Consider the following 22886-nt stretch of genomic DNA (forward strand, 5'->3'; position numbering starts at 1 on the left):
CCCCAGATGGTTGTTGAATAATAAAAGCCAGCCCTGCCTGTGAAGACTGGCCCTCCTCTTATCCTAGCCGGAGTGGATTCCTATCGTCGCAGGCCTGGCCAGGATAGTGACTTTTCTCTGAACAGAGGCTTTGACAAAAGGGCCACTCGCGGTGCTAAGGTCTCAGCAGGTCTCGGCCCCGCCCCTGCCCGGCAGAGCCGGCAACAAGCGTCTCCCTGAGCCCCGCCCCCAACAGCACCGCCTGCATCTCCCATGAGCTTTTTCGGCTGTCACTCTTCAAAAGGGAAGTGGCGCCTGCGCTGAGCAGTTAAAGCACGAATCACAGTGGGCAGCCGCTGCTGTCTGGAGGCGGGAGGCGGGACTTCCGCTCCCTCCAGTGTACGTCAGGCAGGAGGCGGAAGCGTAGCGGGGGCGGGAAGGTTGTAGGGCTGCATGTTGGGCTCTGTTTGCAGGTGTTTAAGTCGTCGCGCCCCCTTTGAGAGAGCGATCTGGACGCGTGGAGGGTCCTGGACGCTTTCGTGGCCCGGGTAAGTAGGACCACCTGATGGCGCCGGGGAATGGAAGTGTGTGGCGCCAGCGCGGATCTGCTGCCGCGTGCTTTGTTGCCACAGGGTAGCGGGTTCCCCACCTTCTTCACTCCCCCTCCTCTGGGTGGTGTCGGCCGCAGCCCCCGCCCAGCCCGCCCTCCACGCCCTCCTGCAAGGGCCCTTTGAGTCGCGGGTGCCGCCTTGTCACATCCCCGGTTAACGTTCCCCTTCACTAGATGGCCCTCTTTCTTCCCGACCCAACCTGCTTGCCTCGCCCTGTGCTTCTGCGGAGGAAGCGCCTAACGATATTTTGTTCAAAACCGCAATCCGTTTGCTAGCCCTTGTAGTTTTCCGGGGTTCCCCTAAAGGCATCCTTCATCACGTCGAAAGAATCAGCTCCTCTCTGCTTCCGGAGCACTGGTTACGCCTTTTATTTATTTTTTTTTTTAATTTTTTTTTTCAACGTTTATTTATTTTTGGGACAGAGAGAGACAGAGCATGAACGGGGGAGGGGCAGAGAGAGAGGGAGACACAGAATCGGAAACAGGCTCCAGGCTCTGAGCCATCAGCCCAGAGCCTGACGCGGGGCTCGAACTCCCGGACCGCGAGATCGTGACCTGGCTGAAGTCCGACGCTTAACCGACTGCGCCACCCAGGCGCCCCTGGTTACGCCTTTTAAAGAGCGCGTTTGATAAACTTATTCGTATGGTTGCTTGAATGAGAGTATATTTTCCCATAGGATTGTATGTTCCTTGAAGGCTGGCGTAGGGTCCTGCTCATTTGCGATCTCCCCAAGGCCTAATACAAAAACCACCAAGTTTGGAAACTAACAGCCCGAAGTATTGGTACTACCTTTGTGACCTTGGGCACGGATCTCCCTATCTATAAAATGCTGATAAGTAAAATAATTTCAAGCATCTTAGTGTATGGTGCAGACTATATACTTGGTAAATTTTAGGCTTGTTTTCCTTTTTAGCTTTTAGTATACACAGTAGTTGCTGGATATATTTTAAGTGAATCCAAAAGCACCATAGCGGAATGATTTTTTTTTTCTTTCTAGCACTCATATTGATGCTGTCAATCGGTTGATATATGTGGTAGTATTTGGTAAATACAACGTAATGGTGTATATTAAAGAGAGTAATGCTAAATGTTGGTATCAACATCTTCAAGAATAAAGACTTAACGTTCTAATTAAATACTTGAGGACTTTGCAGAGTTTAAATTTGTGATTTAAGTCTGTGTGCTTTTTCAGATGTATGTTTCTGATGAAACGAAGACACTGCAAATGTTTCATTGTAGGAAAGCTAGCTGTTCCTGACAACTTTTAGTTTGTTATTAAAGTATGGTGCGTTTTATATGTTTGTACATGTATTTTTTTTTTTTTTTTTTACAGGAGATTGGAAATTGCTGACCAGTTGCCACTGAACATAGTTGAAGCAAAATAGGAAGATATGGCAGCAAACTCATCAGGACAAGGTAACGCATGCTGGAACTTGTTATTAATAGGAATTTTTCCCCATAATAGTGAACATGTTTTGATAGAAAAGTTAGTATACAGCAGTTAACTGTAGTCAGAATAAAAAATGAATAGCAAAGTAAAAACCCTGTATTTGAAGTAAGTCCAAGATTGTATCAGATATATAACATTCTTAATAGCTATTAATTCTATGTTTGTTTGTTTTTTTCAAATGTTTGTTTATTTTTGAGAGTGAAAGAGCAGGGGAGGGGCAGAGAGAGAGGAAGAGAGAGAGTCCCAAGCAGACTCCACATTGCCAGCACAGAGCCCGCTTGATCTCACAAACTGTGAGATCATGACCCAAGCCAAAATCAAGAGCTGGATGCTTAACCAACTGAGCCACCCAGGCGCCCCTATTAATCCTGTATTTTAACCTGTGTTAAGATTATTCACAGTGTAAACCTGTGTTCTCTTTTACTTGCAATCAAAACCACTTTAAGTTTATTTATTTATTATAAGAGAGAGAGCAGGGAAAGGGCAGAGAGAGAGGAAGAGGGAGAGAATCCCAAGCAGGCTCTGTACTGTCAGTACAGAGCCCAGTGGGAGGCTTGAACCCACGAACCTCAAGATCATGACCTGAGCACCTAAGCCAACATCAGGAGTTGGACACTCAACTGACTAAGCCACCCCAGGCACCCCTCAGAACGACTTTTTTTTTTTTTTTTTTGAAAGAGAGGGCACAAGTGAGCAAGGGGCAGAGAGGGAGGGAGGAAGGGAGAGGAAGAGAATCCCACAAGAGGGGGAGAGAGAGAGAAAGAGAAGCCGGGCTCACCTTAAGTGGGGCTTGAGCTCACCCGATGTGGGACTTGAACTCATGAACCATGAGATCATGACCTGAGCCAAAGTCAGATGTTTAACGACTGAGCCACCCAGGCATCCACGTGTCAGAACCACATTCATTCATTCATTCATTCATTCATTTATTTAAATGTTATTTATTTGAGAGACAACCCACACAAGCGGGGGAGGGTCAGAGAGGGAGAGACAGAATCCCAAGCAGGCTCTGCGATGTCAGCACTGCGATGTCAGCACAGAGCCTGACATGGGACTCCATCCCATGAACTGTGAGATCATGACCTGCGATGTCAGCACAGAGCCTGACATGGGACTTCATCCCATGAACTGTGAGATCATGACCTGAGCCGAGATCAAGAGTCGGATGCTTAACCAACTGAGCCAGTCATGCATCCCCAGAACCACTTTTAAGATGTTATATTATCACCAGGCAATATCCATGCATTTATCTTCATTTGTTCTAGAAACTTTCATATACATCTCTGTTTAGAAGCTCTCTAAAGCAAATCAAGTCAGACACATCCTAGAGAAGGAGTTTTTATTTAAAAATAAATTTTGGGTAGCTCAGTCAGTTGAACATTGGACTCTTGATTTCAACTCACAGTTGATCTCATAGTCATGGGCTAGAGCCGTGAGTCAGGCTCCAAGCTGAGAATGGAGCGTGGTTGGGATTCTCCCTCTACCCACCCTGCTCACGTGCGTGTGTGCTCTCTCTCTCAAAATAAATAAATAAACTTAAAAAAAATAATAAAATAAAAATAAGTCTTAGGGGTGCATGGGTGGCTTGGTTGTTTGAGCGTCCAGCTCTTGATTTCAGCTCAGGTAATGATTCCAGGGTCGTGGGATCGAGCTCCACATCAGGCTCTGTGCTGAGCCTAGAGCCTACTTGAGATTCTCTCTTTCTCTGTCACTGCTCTTTTCCCCTGCTCACACTCACTCTCTCTCTGAAAAAAAAAGTTTTACAAAGTAAAATTTAATCTCTAGAAAGTATTAAATCCCACTTCGTAAGTTGTTTCCTGTTCCACAACTTGAAAGCAAACCTCTATTTCCTTTCCCTATCAACTCTGAACTTTTTTTGACCCATATGTTTTTATCCTCTCTGTTCTGATTTTTTTAACCTTAGTTTTGTCTTAAACTTCATATAAATGGAATCATAGTGTGTGTACTTGTTTGTGTCCAGCTTTCACTCACTGTCATGCCATGTATCAATAGTTCATTATGTTTATTCTGGAGTAGTTTTTTTTTTTTTTTTTTTTTTTTTTTTAAAGTTTATTTATTTTTGAGACCGAGAGAGACAAAGCATGAACGGGGGAGGGGCAGAGACAGAGGGAGACACAGAATCGGAAGCAGGCTCCAGGCTCTGAGCCGTCAGCCCAGAGCCCGACGCGGGGCTTGAACTCGCGGACCGCGAGATCGTGACCTGAGCTGAAGTCGGACGCTCAACCGACTGAGCCACCCAGGCGCCCCCTGGAGTAGTTTTCTACTCTGTATTTACCACCATTTTTTTATTCATTCTCCTGTTCAGGGGTTTTGGGGTTGTCTCAGTTTTGGCCACTGTGAATACAGTTGCTTTGAAAATACTCGTTTATATGTCTTTTTGTAGATATTTGGATTAATAGATACAAGTGGAGCAACTGAGTATATTGTTAATTTTATAAAAAACTGCCAAACCTTTTCCCAAACTGCTTGTACCGTTTTACATTCCCTCTGGCAATGTGTGAGAAATCTGGGTGCTCTACATACACCGTTATAGGTCTCTTTAATTTTAGTCATTTTAGAGGACAGGAAGTGACATCTCATTATAGTATTAACTTGCACTTTGCTGATGACAAATGTTGAGCTCTTTTTTGTACTTCCTGGCCATTGTAAATCCTTTTATGTGATTTGTTTGAGTGTTTAGTTCATTTTTTAAAAATTGGGTTATTTTTATTATGTTTTGTTTTTTTAAGAGTCTGGATATAAGCCCTTTGTTATCACTAATTGCATCATCTGGATCATCTTGGAGTTGGTTTCTGTTGACTGTATTTATTTACTTACTTATTTATTTATTTATTTTTTATTAAAAAAAAATTTTTTTTTTTTTTCAACGTTTATTTATTTTTGGGACAGAGAGAGACAGAGCATGAACGGGGTAGGGGCAGAGAGAGAGGGAGACAGAATCGGAAACAGGCTCCAGGCTCCGAGCCATCGGCCCAGAGCCCGATGCGGGGCTCGAACTCACGGACCGTGAGATCGTGACCTGGCTGAAGTCGGACGCTTAACCGACTGCGCCACCCAGGCGCCCCTATTTATTTATTTTTTTGAGTGTGGGTCATGTTTTCCTTTTTCTTGCTATACTTAGTGATTTGTTACTGGATATACTGGATATTATGACTAATACATTGTAGAGACTCTGGATTCTTTTTGTATTCCTCTGAAATGTGATTTCTAGCAGATGCAAGCCTTCAACTCAACTCAGACTCCAAACTCTTGTCTCCTTGTGTTGGGCAGTAGCTGAAATCTCTGCTCAGTCTTGTAAGCTTCCAGCTGCTACTTTATTGCTAAATCTCCTGGGGTTTCCCCCATACACGTGTAGTTTTAGCAAGAAGCAAACACTTTGGGTGGATTTTATAGGCTTTACTCCCTATGCCTTTCCCTCTTGGGTTTCTCCCCTTATTTTCTGGCTACTCTGCCAGCCCTGAACTCTGTCCTCTGATACCTCAAAAGCCAGTAAGGTGAGGCAATCCAAACTGTGAATTGAACAAAAAGTCACACATTCCCAAATCTCCCTAATTGTAGTTTCTGCCTGTTGGGTTAGTTTCTACTGCCTTCACATAATGATTTTTTAATGCTTTGTCCAGAATTTAAACTTCTACAGTGGCAGGGTTGGTCTAACCAAACTACTCTGCCAGTACTGGAAGTTGGAAGTCTGCTGTCTTATTATATGTAAATTTTTTTTAGTATATTAGTTGCATTTAGGGCAAACTAAAGGTTGCCTGAGTTTTATAGAAGTGTAATGTTGTGAAAAGCTAGCTATGGTGACAGTTGTAACTAGCTAAGAACTGTTCTGTTCTTTCAAATAACCATGTGTGATTTGTGTGCTCTGTGGATTAATCACAGGTCAACGTTCCCTTCTGGTCTTTGATCTCTTCTTTTCATCAAGTTATCAGATTAAAAGTAATTTAATTTGAACCAAAATAAAATCAAAGATATGTCTATTTTTGAAAGGAAATATGCTGCTAAAAAAAAAATCACACAGTCCAGTCCAGCTGAAAATAAATTTTAAGTTATCTGTTCTAATACCACAAATAATCGAGATTTACAGTTTACTGGTTATTTTTTTTTCCACATTTGCAATAAAACACAATAATTTTTAGGGTTGTTCTTGATTTATCCATAATCATCTTCTGTGAAACATCCCCTAATCTAAATAGAAGCGAATTTAGATTAGCCTTTTGGCTTTTGTTGTCCATGATTTTGTTGGTGTCCTGGGCTGCTATTAGGCACCAGCAGAGGGAGTCCATATCATGCACCATAGACTTCAAGTGAATTTTTAAATTCTTACCTATTTGGATGTATTGCATTTTACTTTCTATATTAAATTATTTCTGTACTGTTTACATGTATAGGAACTACTCAATACGGAGATTGAATGCCAAGTGCCATAATTATCTTATAATGATAACTGAGAGAACCATGACTGAAAAAGAAATCCTGATCTGTACACTGCAATTTGTTAATGTCTCTAGTATAGAAGACAGAATCCCATTGTGTTCACTGAGCCCTCTAGCAGATCTAGCAGTCTGTCATACTGTGGTAGCAGTCAAGACTGCTAATTTCATAAGCTCTTGGCAAACCATCACTGAAGTCTCCTATTCTTAGCATCTGTCGTAGTATGGAACATTTGGTTCGTTCTTAATAACTACTTGATGGATGAGTAACATTTTGAGAATTTTAACATGTAGAGGCAGATTGTCAAACTGCTATTTGGCCAAGGTACTATGTAAAGAATCTTTCATTATTGGTAAATATCAAGGTCCTATGTACGTGTGGATTGGTCCAACCAATTGGACCGACCTGATTTCAGACACAGAGAAACCTAGTGAAATAGTAAGAAATTATTATTTTCCTTGACTCTTTTATAGTTATCTCAAAATGTTTATAGTAATAATTATAAGCCCTGCAGATCAGGTGGTGGGAACTACTGATTTGGGACCATACTAGATGCTCTTAGCTGTGATTTCAGGGTGCTGTGTAAGAGTGGGGTGGCATAACTCTTGGGAGGTGTCTTGCTTGACCTCAGGCCCAGATATTATCTTACCCCAAACCATCTATAGCCCAGAAGAAAAGCAAACGTACCCTTAAGCCTTGTACTAAGGTATACTACATCTTAATTAAGAGTTTGTCTCACTGAAGGATAAAAATCATATTTAAATTCTTGCATTTGTATATTTTAAAATGGAGAGTGTGGATGCAAAAATGCAATTTGCAGTTGGGGTTGTTTTTTTTTTAAGATTCATTTATTTTGAGAGATTGTGGGCACATGCACGAGAGCAGGAGAGGGACACAGAGAGAGGGAGAGAGAATCCCAAGGGACACAGAGAGAGAGGGAGAGAGAATCCTAAGCGGGCCCTGTGCTGTCAGCATAGAACCCAACACAGGGCTTAATCTCACGACCCTGGGATCATGACCTGAGCTGAAATCAAGAGTTGGATGCTCAACCAACTGAACCACCTAGGCGCCCCTGCAGTAGGTTGTTTATTTTTAAAGATTATTATTATTTTTTAATTGTTTTTTTGTTTATATATTCTTTTTGAGAGAGAGAGAGCAGGGAAAGGGCAGAGGGAGGGAGACAGAGGATCTGAAGTGGGTTCTGTGCTGACCACAGAGAGCCCAGTGCAGGGCTCCAACTCAGGAATAGTGACATCATGACTTGAGCCAAAGTCGGACGCTGAACCAAGCCACCCAGGCACCCCTACAGTAGGTTTTTTTTTAAGCTAGATTTCTTTTTGTGTCATTTATTTTTTTTATTAAAATTTTTTTTTCTTTAAATGTTTATTTATTTTTGAGACAAAGACAGGATGCGAGTGGGTTAGGGGCAGAGAGAGAGGGAGACACAGAATCCAAAGCAGGCTCCAGGCTCTGAGCTGTCAGCACAGAGCCTGACTGGGGCTCGAACCCATGAGCTGTGAAATCATGACCTGAGCCAAAGTCGGATGCTCAACCGACTGAGCCACCCAGGTGCCCCATTTTTGTGTCATTTTTAACTGCAAAGCAAAGGGTACAGTATTTTTCTGATGTGCTAGGATTGATCTGTAGGCCCCAGGTTCAAATAGGAATGAAACTGAGTTGAGGCAGAATTTGCTGTAAAGTAGCTTCATAGAGTATGTATAGTTAGGAGAGAGCTTGAGATCCATTCAGTCTGGCCTGGAAGCCCTGTCCTGTGAGTGTAACCTAGAAAGCTGCATGCTAATCAGCTTTATTCTTTGTCATAACAACTATTCACTGAAAGTGGATTGGCAGAATGGGGCTGATGAGAATCTAGTGATGTTAACTAATAGAGAATGCTAGACAGTAATAGCTAGTATTTATTAAGCAGTTACCACATGGCAGGCTGTATGCTATATTTCCTATATTTCATAAAACCACCCTTTGAAGTTGTTACCATTGTCCCCATTTGTCCTGCAAAGTGAGATGATTTTCCCAATATTAAATAGTAACTGGTAGTACTTAGATGAGAAATCAAATCGATTCTGTGCCCACGTCCCATGTTTTCCCATACTGCACTTTAGCTGAGGGATTAGAACATTCTAATTATAGCATCTAAGAAAAAATTGGGAGTTCTAGAATAGGGGCAGAGACTTCTTAATCTTTGTATCTCTTCTGCATCTATTATGAGGCAGAAAATCCTTGTACTGAATGAAAAAAGGCCCTGTGAGTTTAAGAGGAAAAAAAAAATGAGTGATGAGGAAAGGTCAGCTCAAGCAGATCACTCATCATCTTATTTAGCCAGTCCTGAAGATGGGAAACCTCAAATAGGTAGAAAAAGTGGCAGTCGCTTACAGGGAGTAAGTCCATGAGGTCTGAGAGAGAACTTGAACACAGGGAGATCATCTGAGCAGACAGTAGTGTTTATTCCTTTGATAGGTATTTTCAGTAAAGTCCAAAAGGTGGCTAAGAGTTTTAGATCTCACCGGATATAAGAAGTGTTTGCCATTCACTAGATACCTAGAAGCTAATTATTGGTAATAATCAACTCATGTTGACTTAATGTGATATGCTTTTATTCTGCTAAGACTTAGACATCAAGCAGTCTCCCCTGGATGAGGTTTGAGCTGTAACCACGGAGTACATGACATATATCATTAGGCAGAATGGTCCCTCCCCCACCAAAGATGCCCACATCATAATCCCCAGAACCTGTGACTGTGTTACCTTATGTGGCAAAAAGAACTTTGCCATGTGATTAAGGTTAATAAGGGCCTTGAGATGGGAAGATAATCCTGGATTATCCAGGTGCACCCATTTTAATTACAAGTCCTTAAAAGGAGCAAATTTTTTCCTGGCTGTGGTCAGAGAAATGACAATAGAAGAAGGGTTGGAGAGATGCAACGTTGCTGGATTTGAAGGCAGAGAAAGGGTACCAGGATCCAAGGAACTCAGGAAGCTTCTAGATGCTGGAAAAGGCAAGGAAACAGATTCTCCACCAGAGACTCCAGAAAGGAATGCAGCCCTGATTGTAGCCCAGTAAGACCACTGAACTATAGAACTGTAAGATAATAGCTTCATGTTGTTTTAAGACACTGAGTTTGTAGTAATTTGCTACAGCAGCAATAGAAAAATAGAAATAATTCACCATGTCAGAAATCTAGGAACCATCCATGACGCCTTCCTCATTCCTTAGTTTATATTTACTCTATCAGTGTCCTGTTGATTCACCTTCCTAAATAGCTCTTGGATCTGTTCCTATCTTTCCACTTCTCTGGCCTGTCATTTCTCGCTTGTTCTACTGTAATAGTCTCCTGTTTTCTCTTGTGTAGCCTAATCTCAGCATTGCAGCTACAGTGCTCTTTTCATAGGGAGAAGTATCATTTTTCCCCCACCCCTAATGAACTTACTTATTTATCCTTTAGATTTCAGTTCAGGCATTACTTTCTCTGGAAGCCTTCACTGGTGCACTTGCTCCCAGTCTAGGTCAAGTTTACTCAACATTAATTCCCATGGTAATGATTGTTATAAGTGTTTATAGAATTTTCTTTCTTTATTTCAGACTACTCCTCTTAGATTCTAAGTATACATTCATTTCTGTAATTATTTGATCATTTCTATCCTCACTGGACTCTGACAGCCATGAGAGCTAGAGTCATGCCAAGTTCTGGCTTATCATTGTATCCTTAGAACTTTATCTAGTGCCTGTGTATAAAGCATGCACAATAAATATATGTTGATTCAATAAATGACTTAAAACATGTTAAATAGTGCCACAGTGACTTTCCTTTAATACAAAACAGGTATCTTAAGTATGATACGTTGATTTAAAGTATAGCTGTGAAGGGGCACCTGGGTGGCTCAGTCAAGCGTCTGACTCTTGATTTCGGCTCAGGTCATGATCTCATGGTTCGTGAGATTGAGCCCCACGTCGGGCTCCGTGCTGTCAGCACAGAGCCTGCTTAGGATTCTTTCTCTTCCTCTCTCTCTGCCCCTCCCCCTGCTCACATTTTCTCTCTCTCTCTCTCTTTCCCTCAAGATAAAAAAAAAAAAAAAGTATAGTTGTGAAGAATATCTGGCTTGTAGGATAACCACCTCAAAGGATTTGAATAATATTTTAAAATATCTTTTAAAAAGTGTTATGAAAGCAGTTTATCAACTGTAATTGGAAGGTGGATGATTCATAACCCTACTGAACAAAGAAAATAATTTTCATTCTTTAGCTTTAGAGTTTTTTTTTTTTTTTTTTTTTCAGTAGAAAGAATTCCAGTTAGTGCTTGTTTACATGTGATAGAGCTATTCATGTAAAGTGAATATCAGCTGTTAGGTTTTATTTTTTATTTTTTATTTTTAAAATATTTATTTGTTTTCAGGAGAGCTCAAGCAGGGCAGGGGCAGAGAGAGGGGACAGAGGATCCAAAGCAAGTTCTGCATTGACAGGCCGACAGCAGCAAGCCTGACGTGTGGGGCTTGAACTCACGAATTATGAGATCATGACCTGAGCTGAAGTCAGACGCTCAACTGACTGAGCCACCCAGGTGCCCAAGCTGTTAGGTTTTAAAATTTTTTTTTTTTTTCAACGTTTATTTTATTTTTGGGACAGAGAGAGACAGAGCATGAACGGGGGAGGGGCAGAGAGAAAGGGAGACACAGAATTGGAAACAGGCTCCAGGCTCTGAGCCATCAGCCCAGAGCCTGACGCGGGGCTCGAACTCAGGGACCGCGAGATCGTGACCTGGCTGAAGTCGGATGCTTAACCGACTGCGCCACCCAGGCGCCCCAAGCTGTTAGGTTTTAAATGTAATTGACGTGAGGCTGGTTCCTCAAGAGTGTTTTTAGTGACCAAAAAATGTGTAGGAGTTAAATGTTTCTATGAATGAATGTGGAGATGAGAATATATATATGGTTGTGGATGGAGGTAGGGTTAAAGTTCTAAAAGTAGAAGTATTTTAGAGACTGCTGCTTTATTCTAAGATAATTGTTAGGGAACAGGTTAATTATAAAGGAATATTAAGTACTGCACGTGAGATGTATCTTTAACACCCTTATGCTTCTAAGAATATAAAAGTTGGATGTAACTTTATGAAATGTGTAAAAGAATGTAGCAATGTTAAATTATGGCACGAGATAGGTGTGTGTTTTTTAAAAAAAAAACTCATGTAGTGAGTATAATAAAACAGTTAAATGTTATATTGGTGTCCTAGAGTTTGTATAAACCCTAAAGGTGGGAGACTCTCACTACATAACATTATACTTTATTTATTTATTTATTTAAACGTTTATTCATTTTTTGAGAGAGAGGCAGAGTGAGAGAGCATGAGCAGGGAAGGAGCAGAGGGAGAGGGAGACACAGAATCCGAAGCAGGCTCCAGGCTCTGAGCTGTCAGCACAGAGCCTGATGCGGGGCTCAAACTCACAAACTGCGAGATCATGACCCGAGCGGAAGTCAGATGCTTCACAAACTGAACCACCTAGGCGCCCCCCCCCCCTTTTTTTGAACGTTTATTCATTTTTTGAGAGACAGAGAGCATGAACATCATTCAATACAACCAGATAAACTACCTAGTTTGTGCCTTGAGTTTCAAATTTGCAGTAAGTTATTATTACTCCCTAGGTGCTATCTGTTGACTTTTATATACTTTTATAATGTAAATGTTTTGTGCAAAACAGACATGTAAAATAATACTATATATTATTTTTTAAAAATCAAGAAGGAAGCATAGGTTTCAGGGGCATTAGACAAGATTAGAATATAAAAGGCTAAAAGATCTGACCATACCCTTTCCCTATAAAGTTTAGCCTTTGTGCCTATCAGCTGCCTGTAGTTACACATTAAGATCTAGAATATTATGCAAGAGATCATTTTGTTTGGTTAGGCTGGAAAAGGAGTTGATTGAGGAAGTTCCTTTAGTGACGTTTAGGACATAAAATTAGTTGGATTAAGTGATTGGTTAGATGTGGGTAGAAAGAGAGGAATTTAAAACTTGAGCTTCTGGGTGGGAGCATGGGGGCACAAGTGAGATACAGAGATAAGCATTATCCCCTCTTTACAGGGAGGAAAGGCTAGGAGCTAGCCCAGGCCAGTGACCCCTTGTTTAAATATTTTAATGAATTCTTTGAAGTCTGAGGGGATCTTTTGCATGGAGAAAAATACTCATCACTGCTCATAATTTAATTGACGGTGTATTAAACCTACTCATCTAATAAACTAAGTTCTAAAATAACATTTTTTAAACCTGTAGAATTGATTATAAGCTTATTTAGTTAAATTCTCTTTAATAGTTTAAATTAGAATTATAATTAATATGACTGTGTAACACATCCCTAATTATTGAAAAACTTAGTACACTTAAATCGATTTTAAAATATTAACCCATGATTAATTAATTTACTCATTCTGTACTTGTTTTTTGTATTTTACTGGGGCTATAATAATTTTCTCAGATTCTTACCTCTGTACTTTCCCAGGATCCTAGTAATTTTTCTATACTTTCCTAGGGTTACAGTAATCTTACCATTACCAAAAACAAAACAAAATTTCAGACAAGTCAGGATTTAGTGTTTTTGAGAAGTTTGATTCTCAGCCAAAACACAAGATTTGGTAATGCTTTTAAAGATTGAAAGCTTAAAAGCTGTGGTGGTGTGCACTGGGTCCCTTCTATAATTAAACTTTACCTGTTAAGTTAGTTAATGGGATTTTTGCAAGCTCATGCCGATCCATAGATTTTTGGTTTCTTACAACCTGGAGTCAGTCCCTGAATGAAATACTTCTGTGTTCTGTTTTCATTATGAATTGCCCTTTTCTGGTAGCTTTACTGCCAGGATTTCATGCGTTTCATCTCTGAAGAGGTCTGGGATTATTAGGTCTATACAGTTAGTTTTCTTTAGGATATTTCACTAATTCATCCAGTTAGAACTCAGAGTTTCTACCTGGTCATTGTGTGACATGGGTGCTCATTGCCACTGGGTCCCCTTTTAAATGGTGTATATGGGTGAGGACCTGCACTAAATCTACCTCTCCTGTTCTTAGTACCTAACCTGCTTTTTCTGGAACTATTGACTTAGCCCCTGTTCCCTGTGCCTGCCCCTGCCTCCCTGTACCTTAACAAAAAAGTATTCAGCTATATTTTATAAACAGGCACATTTAATAGGAGAAACAAACCCCTAAATATTAACACTGACCTAATTATTAGCTATAATTATTATAACTAATTATTAATTATAATAACTATTATTTTCACCCTTCTTTATAACTATATTTTTATGTATTTTAACTTTCCCTTTTGTATCTTTCTATGAAGTCATGGCTTATCATAGATTGAATTTGTTCTATTTAGCTATAATTATTATTCTCTTTTTAATGTTCCAATTGTGACAGCCTGGCTAACCTTAAGTTGGCTTCCTTGTCTTCAGCACTACCCTGGACATTGTTTAAAAAACTTCTTGCTTCCTGACCACTAGATGTTCCAGGCCCTTCTTGATTTTTTTTCTTGCCCTAAGACATGCACCTAGAACTCTGGTTCCTTTTCCTGGAGGAAACACATTTAAAAATAGTTTACGTTGGGATGCCTAGGCGGCTCAGTCGGTTAAGCATCTGACTTTGGCTCAGGTCATTATCTCACGGTTGATGGGTTCGAGCCCCGCGTCAGGCTCTGTACTGACAGCTCAAAGCCGGGAGCCTGCTTCTGATTCTGTGTTTCCCTCTCTCTCTGTCCTTCCATCGCTCATGCTCTGTCTCTCTGTCTCAAAAATAAACATTTAAAATTTTAAATAAATAAATAAAAATAATTTATGTGCATTTATACACAAAGAGCATTGAAAAACTCGGTTGTGCTTGTATTTATCTGAACGTTATTTATCAAATTATCTTCATGTAGTCTTTTTAATGTTTTGTACATACAGTTTCTATGTACATACAATTACTTTACTGATAGTGACCCTAAAACATTTTTTTGTGAGCAAATTAATCTTGAGGGAAATTGATATTTCTGTAAACAGCAGATCAGTACTTTCCAGTGTGGTTATTTATTTTGCTCATCACATAATTTAGACACTGTCAGATTTTTAAATTTGCTTTTCAGGACTTTATTTTATTTTTATTTTTATTTTTTTAAGTAATCTGTACACCTAATGTGGGGCTCAAACTCACAAACCTGAGATCGAGTTGCAGGCCCCACCGACTGAGCCAGCCAGGTGCCCCAGTTTTCAGGACTTTTCTATTTATAGTATCTCTAAATTCCTACAAAAATGGAACCACAGAATTATCTTCTAAGAATGCATTAGCCTCTTCTGAGAAGTGGAGAAAAGTCTCGTCCTATAGGTGGAAATATACCTAGTGGTGTAACTTGCTTTACATGTATGTAACTTCGTGTATACAGATGGGAGAGTGCTCCTTTCCCTTGGAAGGTGTTCTTCAGTTTACAGAGACCTCACTTTGAGGTTCGTTTGCCTGTCTTTTATCTTTCCATTTGTTTTCTTCTGAATTAGGGATCAGAAACTCAAATGCCCACAGGGCGTATAAACAAGTTGAATAAGGACGGCAATAAGTTAGGAGTGCCCATTAAAGGTGAGGACTGTTCGTTCTAGTTAATTTTTACCACGGGGTATCCAGATCCCTTGTTGCCAGTTCTCAACATGTTTCTAGAGAAGCAAGAAGTCTGAGAATTTTGTTTACATTATCTCAATGTTTACATGTTGGCATTTACTTCAGATTTTAAAAACCTAGTTGGATGCTGCTCCTGGGCCAGCACTTTGCCCGCTCTGCGCTAGATCTTTTGTAATTTAAAAATCAAAAGCCTAATGTTACGTACTTGCTAACAGACACATCTTTCTGCCCCCCCCCCCCCCCCCCCCCATTAGGCTCCATTTCTTTCCCAGAATTGCTGTGTGGGCAGTCACCGTTTTTTGACTTGTTCCTTGAAAGATTGTGCGTCATTTCTGAATGAAAGCAGTTGAGAAAAAGAAATATTGTTTAGGTCTGAGCATGTCTGTTGCTGTTTTCCTCCTGAAAACCTTGGTGATTACAGTTCTTTAAAACTAAGTCTTTCGAATCCTCAGTCAGTATTAGGCTTTACATGTATCCATGGGCCGTGCTGGTAAAGTCGCTGGGAAGTAGGCAGTGGGAAGAGAGTAACCATCTAGGGAAACTACTTACTAGTGAGTTTGTTATCTTGTTAGAGAATAGAATTTGCTTTCTGGGTTTCTAGATGGCCTGGGTTTATAAAAATATCTCTAAAATGTTTTTTTATTTCTCTCTCCCCTCCACCCACTGTCTTTTTTAGGTTTTCAAAACAAGAACAGAGTTGCGATCTTGGCAGAACTGGACAAAGAGAAAAGAAAATTACTCATGCAGAACCAATCTTCAACAAATCATCCCGGAGCTAGGTATTGACGAATAATATGGGTTTTATATTCAGTGATATAAAAAATATTTTGGACAAAATACCTCAAGTTGATTGGCAGTGGTTTATTTCTCTAATATTGGAATTTACATGTTATTGTTTTGTTTCCTAGTTAGATTTGAAAAAATTAGACAAGTAGATTTTGTTGGATTTTAAATATTTTAATTCTAACTAGAATATTCAATGTTCCCTACAGCCTGCTTTTTAAAAAAGAAAAGGATTTGTGTGGGTTTTGTTTGTTACTGAAATTATTGTCAGCATCCCACTCTTTAAGCGTTCTGTAAAGCAGGTAAAATTTAGGTATCTTGATGATCTTTGTGTTCAGTTTCTGCCTTCTTACATCTCTTCCTTCAGATTATCCCATTTAACCACCACCCTAGCCTTCCTCTCTCTTCCAGCCAGACCTCTTAAAAGTGCTGTTTATCCTCATCTTAACTGACTCCCTTTTACTCCTTAGTGCACTCCACTTGGTCTTGAGGCCCCCTCTCCCTGCTTCCCAAGAATAGGTGCTCCCCTAAGTCACTTGCACCCTCATTGTAGATAAATCCAGTAGGTCAGAGTCCTTTTCTTACGAGACATGTTAACATTATTTGACACCACTGATCACTCCCTCCTTCTGCAAATACTCTTTTTCCTTGGCTTCCATTCACTCAGTGTCACACTGTCTTGATTTCTCTTGCAGACATTTCTCCACTGCCTGTCTCGTGAATGTCAGTGCTCCTCAGAGTTCAGTTCTAGATCCAGTTTCCCAGTCTTCTCACATCTTTTCCATTGGACAGCTGCACCCACTTTCACAGCCTGTTATTTATGTGCTGATAACTTTTATCTAGTTTTCTCTCCCAAGTCCCAAACCGCCTCCTGGATACCTCCACTCTGATGTCGTTGAGGCATTTCAAACTTAGTATGTCCCGAGCTTAACTCCTCTTACCTTCGTGCCTCTAACTAACTACTTAATATTCTTGGGTTTCTTGTCTCAATGGATGGTACAGATCTACATAAGTGTGACCTTCATTTATTATTATTATCCTTTCATTTCTATCTCCAAGCATTTACCATTCTTTTATGTTTATACTTTGAAATGTGTTTCAAATCTCTTCTTCTTCATTGCTACTGGTCCTGGCCACTCTCATTTCTTGCCTCAGTTACTACAGCTGCTTCCTCACTGAGTTTCCTGTCATCTTAAGTCTTCCTGAATACATTTACCAGTTGTGTCAGTTAGGATGCTTTAATCTAAAAGTAACTGAAAACCAAGAAAATGGGCACGTACATTAGGATGTACGTTAACCAAGAGTATGAAGAGCAGGGGTGTCCAGAGTGGCGTCATGCGGTGGCCCAACAGTGTCAGCAGTGCTCTGGCTTCCCTCTGTGCCTTTCTCTGTGGGTCACCAGCTCCCTAATGGTCAAAATACGACTGCAGTAGCCTCAGCCTCACCTCTACACTGAGCCACCTATAGAGGCCAAAGCCAGAAGGTTCCTCCCCTGTGTTCCTTTTGCAAGAGCATGGAAAATGTTCTCAGAAGGCTTCCGGCAGACTACCCATCAAGTCTAGTTGCCCAGAATTGTGTATCTTTCTCTTGCCTAAGCCAGAAACCAGCAAGGGGAATGGCACTGTCTTAACACCCACCAGAGTTCACCCCCTGAGAGATGAGCCTGGCCGGCCCTGAAGCATGGAAACACCGATAATAGAACTAAGTTTGTGTTCCATTGGCAAGGAAATAGGAAGACCAGCAGTTGTTGAGGTGACCAGCACTGTCTGCCATAGTGGTGGTCCTTCAGAGCCATCATATGGTACTGATGATCATGTCACTTCTCTGCTTCTAATACTCTTGGGGGTCTCCCTTTACTGTTAGGATAAGGTCTACATTTCTTAATGTATTTCACAAGGCTTTTCATATCCTGGCACCTGCCTTCCTCCCCAGCATCATTTTTTGCTAACCCACTTCACCCCTTTTCAATCCTGATCTTCAATCCTATTGAACTCTTAATTCCTTCAGACACATCAAGGTCTTTTGCCCTGGGCTTTTTTACACTTGCTGTACCTTCTGCTTGAAACATTCAGTTTTTCTGTTTTCATCATAAATGTAACTTTATGATAGACTGGAGTAACCTCAGATCTGTTTGAAAGTAAGGGACCATAAATCATCCCAAAAAAATCATCAAAAAAAAAAAAAAAAAAGAGTAATTCGAAGCCCCAGTAAATAATATAGGCTTTCTTCATATAAATTAACATCGACAGTGGGAGAAGGAAAAAAAGACTTACTCTGGAAGGCCTTTATTTATCCCTATAAAGAATATATAAATGAAAAATGTGACTCAGAAGTAAGGAAGTCTCTACTTTCAACAGCCAAATAACTAAGATTCCCATTTTAGCATTGCACTCTCGAGACCCTCTCTTAATAAGGATTTCCGGGATCATGCTGAGCAGCAGCATATTGCAGCCCAACAAAAGGCAGCTTTGCAGGTGAGCCAAGTGTAACTGACATTCTTGTCTCATTGGAGATTTCCTGGATCTTGGAATCCAGCGCAATTCCCATTTTGTATTTCAGTGGAACGATATCAATAAAAGCGTTGCGCACATCATTGCAATGGTTTTTTGATGTTCAGTCATGCTCAAAGGATTTGAAGGACCAATACAGCAGTAATGAAAGTATCTTTTATGGTTTTGACACCGCCATGATTGATTCTGTGCCGTACCTGGCAAGGGATTGCTTGTGTACAAAAGAGTTTAGGATATTTGGATGGACAGAATGATGTTAAAAGCTAAACTGCCTAGTTTAATGGTATGTACATACTTTTTTTGAATTTGTCATGCCGTTACATCCCTTAATAGTCTTACTGGTTCTTTGTTGTTTGGATTCTTTTTTTAATGGTCAGTATATGTTTAAAGATTCACGCTGACCATAGGAATGTGATAATCCATCAGTTTTTAAAATTTTGCTCTTCATAGTAATAATAAACAGTTTTAGTATTACAGTGATCTTGGATAGTTTAACATTCTCGGAGACCTTGAACAAGCCATCATTACCTATGCTTTTAAACCTTGGAATTTCAGAATTGGAAGAGACATAAAAGATCATCTCACTTCAGGCAACCTAAAAACAGTCTTCCTTTGTCTAGCGATAGAGGGAGGTCACTGGTGGTTTTCTGTTACTTACAACATTCTCAACAAAATGTTGGTGTCTTAATCACCAGTAATCGGCTCCCTTCCTAACTGCTGCCCTTCTTTCTCAAGTTCCTGCTTTGTTGATTAAGAGGAGATCTCTGGGATCTTTGTTGCTAGTTTTCCCTGCTCCAAGGAACAAAGTAATTCATGTCTTTGACTCATTATTGACTTTAGAGAATCACAGAGGAGAGAGTGGGTCTGATAAATGAGTGCCTGGTGCAGCTTGTTAATATGAATTTTTTATTACTGTCCATCTCCCGTGTATTTGAAGAAAATTAGCAGCAGCAGAACTGATTTTTAAAATAAATTTTGTCTCAAGGATAAGTAATTTTAATGCCTTGGTTGAAAAACTGTGACTTTTAATAGCTTAATTGCTTTTTTTTTTTTTTTTTTTAAACTCTTCCCCCCAGCACGCACATGCACATTCATCTGGATACTTCATAACTCAAGACTCCGCATTTGGGAATCTTATTCTTCCTGTCTTACCTCGCCTTGACCCAGAGTGAAGAAAATATTTGTAGCAAAGGCAACTATATCAGATGCCAAAGCTACTATCATTTAGTGCTATACAAACTGTGACTTACAGAATTTTGGTGAACTTTTATACTTTTTGCTTCTTTGAAAGAAAGGTATGTGTAAGTCAAAGCAGAAGAGGAGGGTCACCAGGAGGATGCGAGCTTTGGGAAGTGTACTCGCTGAGGAACTGATGATGCTACTTGTCACTGTTTTGTCACACAGAACAGTTTGGTTTTAGCTCCAAATCAGACTCTGGATTGGATGGTCCCATACATTCACCCCCCGCCCCCAACTAGGTGGCCTGAATATATCATTGTCCACAATAGACTTTCATGAACCATTTATATATAGTACTTAAAAAAAATGAGGGTGCTTTTAAAAATGTGAACCAATGGACTTAAATAAGTTACATTTATATTTGCTGTTTATAGAATTGCTATCAGTGTATCTTTTGTGTTTATAGTCAACATGTCGTCCTGACATCTTTAACTCATAACTGTCTCTCCTGTTTTCATTTTCAAAGAAAATCTAAGATACAATTAAGTTACCAACAAATCTTAAACATCTTTTATAAACCTATGCCACTATAAATTATGTGACTAAATGCTATTAAAAACAGTGATAAGAGGGGTGCCTGGGTGGCTCAGTCTGGTTGAGCCTCCGATTTTGGCTCAGGTCATGATCTCATGTGAGTTCGAGCCCCGCGTCTGGCTCTGTGCTGACAGCTCAGAGCCTGGAGCCTGTTTCAGATTCTGTGTCTCCCTCTCTCTCTGCCCCTCCCCCGTTCATGCTCTGTCTCTCTCTGCCTCAAAAATAAATAAACGTTAAAAAAAACAAAAAAAAACAGTGATAAGAAACGTGGTTACTACATGTATGGTGTCCCTGAGTTTTATCGTCCATTTTTGTTCTAATTAAAAATGTATGCAAGTCAAGCCCCTTTTTAATTTAAGGAGTTAGGTTAAGCAAGTTTCTCAATATGACACATCTTCAACAGAATCTGGGGTGCCTGTTTAAATAGGCAGTGCCTCCTACCTTACTCCAGTCCTACAGAATTAGAATCTCTAATTCAGAACAAAGTCTGAAAACTATTGGTAGGGGAATTCAATTTTCACAACACACACACACACACACACACACACATGTATATGTGTATATATATATATATATATGTGTATATGTATATATATGTGTGTGTATGTATATATAAAGCCATAGATTTCTATGTTGTTCATGAAACTTAGAGGTCATTTAGCTAAAATCTACATTTTTTTCTTACCTTTAATAGGATTGAAATTATATTTTATACTATATCACAGATATAGTATTTTATAGCTACTTATAATTGACCTCATATTAGCCTTGAGTCCCCATCATCTCTGGTGGTAGGAACTGAAACTTAAAATTCCAGTTTAGGTCAATATTTAATCGAAGTTCATCTCCCTTTTCAAAGGGTTTCTTTCCCTCCTTCCCTAGATATTTGCAACAACCGCTTAGCTCTATGTTAACCCAAACTAATTAAAGCAAGGGTGGACAATCTAGACTTGGCTGTGCCATTTAGATTCTTGAGAATTTGAACTGATTTTCTGCATTTGGGTGAGGTGGCAGCTGTTCCACTGTAATGGTCATTATTACAGCAAAGGTGCCCTTACTTCCTGCTGCTGAGGAGCTCCCAGGGACCCCTGGCCCCTGTCCTGCCTCAGGCCCATCCAGCTCTTCCTTGGGACTTCTACGGTGGCCCTCATTTTCTTGACTTGTTTTGACAGTTTCTGTTCTGTGCAACCCACGACTGATTGGCATGGTTCTAAATTTATTGATGCTAAGAAGATAAAACATTTGGATTGTATACTTTTTATACTGTTGAAGCCTCTACCTAATGTGTGACTTATATAACCTAGGTAAAGAGATCTTTTTTACAGTGGTATCTTTTCTAGTCTCTTAGCCTTTTATTTATTTGTTTTTTATTTTTGAGAGAGAGAGATCGTGAGTGGGGGAGGGGCAGAGAGAGGAGGGTACAGAGGGTCTGAAGCAGGCTCAGTGCTGACAGCAGTGAGCCCGATGAGGGGCTTGAACCCACGAACCGGGAGCTTCAGCCCACAAACCGTGAGATCATGACCTGAGCCAAAGTCAGATGCTTAACCAACTAAGCCACCCAGGTGCCCCAGTCTTAGCCTTTTAAATAGATGTTGCTAAATCCTGCAGTCCTGGCTAGTAAGCACTTCCTTGCACCCCTCTCCTGGGAGTCACTTACAAATTCAGTTCCATTCCATATGTATTTGTTAATACACACCCTGTAAAACATCGTAGTATGCTGGGGGGAACAGGAGGCCTGCTCTGAAGGAAGTCACAGTGGAGAGGAGCCTGTTGTGGCATAGCAGAAATGATAAGGAAGCCAGAGGGCAGTGTACCATAGAAGAGGCATTCAGAACACAAAGCATTCTAGACAGGCCTGGAAGTATTGGTCCGATTTTACCTGGAAGGGCGGGAAGAGCTGCTCCAGGCAAAGGTCAGGATTTCATAATCAGAAGTAGGAAGTAAGACCATTGGGAGGGCTGCGGAGGATAATGGGAAGGGCAGGGGGCCAGTCAGAAGCCCTAGGTGAGGCTTCAACATTGCTTCCCCCCCCGAGTATGGGTGAATGGGGGTAACTCATTCAGCCTCTCTTGGCATGTCACTCTGTCTCACCTGTAAAATAGGAACAGCACCCACTCTGCCTACTTCATAAATTGTCTAGACCAGTATTTTTCCGAGTGCAGGCCTCAACCTGTTACTAAATTGAGAAGCCAACTTAATGGCTTTAATGGGGTGTGACCAGCATTTTTTTCTTTTTTTGAAAAAATAGCATGAGAGTGCATGGCATGTGGTAATAGGAGATTTTGTTTCACGAGTCTTCTATTTCCATGTGTGTGTGTGTTTTGCTTGTTTTGTTTGTTGTACTAGTATGTAAGATCTCTGAGGTGAGGATTTGTTTCCTTCCCTCCCCTCCTCTTTGTTCACTACTGTATTCTGTTTAGTTTTTGGCATATAGTAGGTGGCCAGTACCTGCTTATTGAGGGAATGAATGGATATATATGACCTGGGTCGTGATGGAGAATGTATTTGTTTTGTTTTTTTTTCACTGTGAGTCACCCCAAGAAAAAGTCTTGAAAGCCACTGCTCAAAAATACAGATAATAGTGCTTTGTATGATTCTGTAATAAAAACTAAAATGACTCACTGATTTCAAACAGATTTTGTTTCCTCTGAACAATCTATAAAACGTCTCATTAAGTGGTCTCAGTT

General features: G+C 40.4%; 1 protein-coding gene across 2 annotated transcripts; it reads left to right on the forward strand.

Moving 5' to 3' along the window:
- The first annotated feature begins 380 nt into the window (after nt 1-380).
- On the forward strand, nt 381-22824 carry INIP (INTS3 and NABP interacting protein). 2 transcript variants are annotated; one of them, XM_047829458.1, is made up of 5 exons: nt 381-527; nt 1924-2006; nt 15810-15912; nt 18300-18390; nt 19503-22824. In XM_047829458.1, exons 2-5 carry the CDS (start codon nt 1982-1984, stop codon nt 19596-19598), a joined length of 315 nt encoding a protein of 104 aa, XP_047685414.1. In that variant the 5' UTR covers nt 381-527; nt 1924-1981; the 3' UTR covers nt 19599-22824. The 2 variants fall into 2 exon arrangements, with proteins under 2 accessions (XP_047685414.1, XP_047685413.1); XM_047829457.1 differs by lacking the exons at nt 381-527; nt 1924-2006 and adding an exon at nt 15036-15094.
- The last annotated feature ends 62 nt before the right edge of the window (nt 22825-22886 follow it).

Source organism: Prionailurus viverrinus, chromosome D4, assembly GCF_022837055.1.
Source record: "Prionailurus viverrinus isolate Anna chromosome D4, UM_Priviv_1.0, whole genome shotgun sequence".
Classification (NCBI taxonomy): Eukaryota; Metazoa; Chordata; class Mammalia; order Carnivora; family Felidae; genus Prionailurus; species Prionailurus viverrinus.

Bases quoted from the DNA above. Each gene is read 5' to 3' on its own strand.
- INIP (XM_047829458.1), top strand. From the start codon at position 1,982: ATGGCAGCAAACTCATCAGGACAAG. The intron at 15,913-18,299 runs GTATTGACGAAT...TTCCCATTTTAG, and splicing joins ACAAATCATCCCGGAGCTAG to CATTGCACTCTCGAGACCCT. The intron at 18,391-19,502 runs GTGAGCCAAGTG...TCTTCCCCCCAG, and splicing joins AACAAAAGGCAGCTTTGCAG to CACGCACATGCACATTCATC.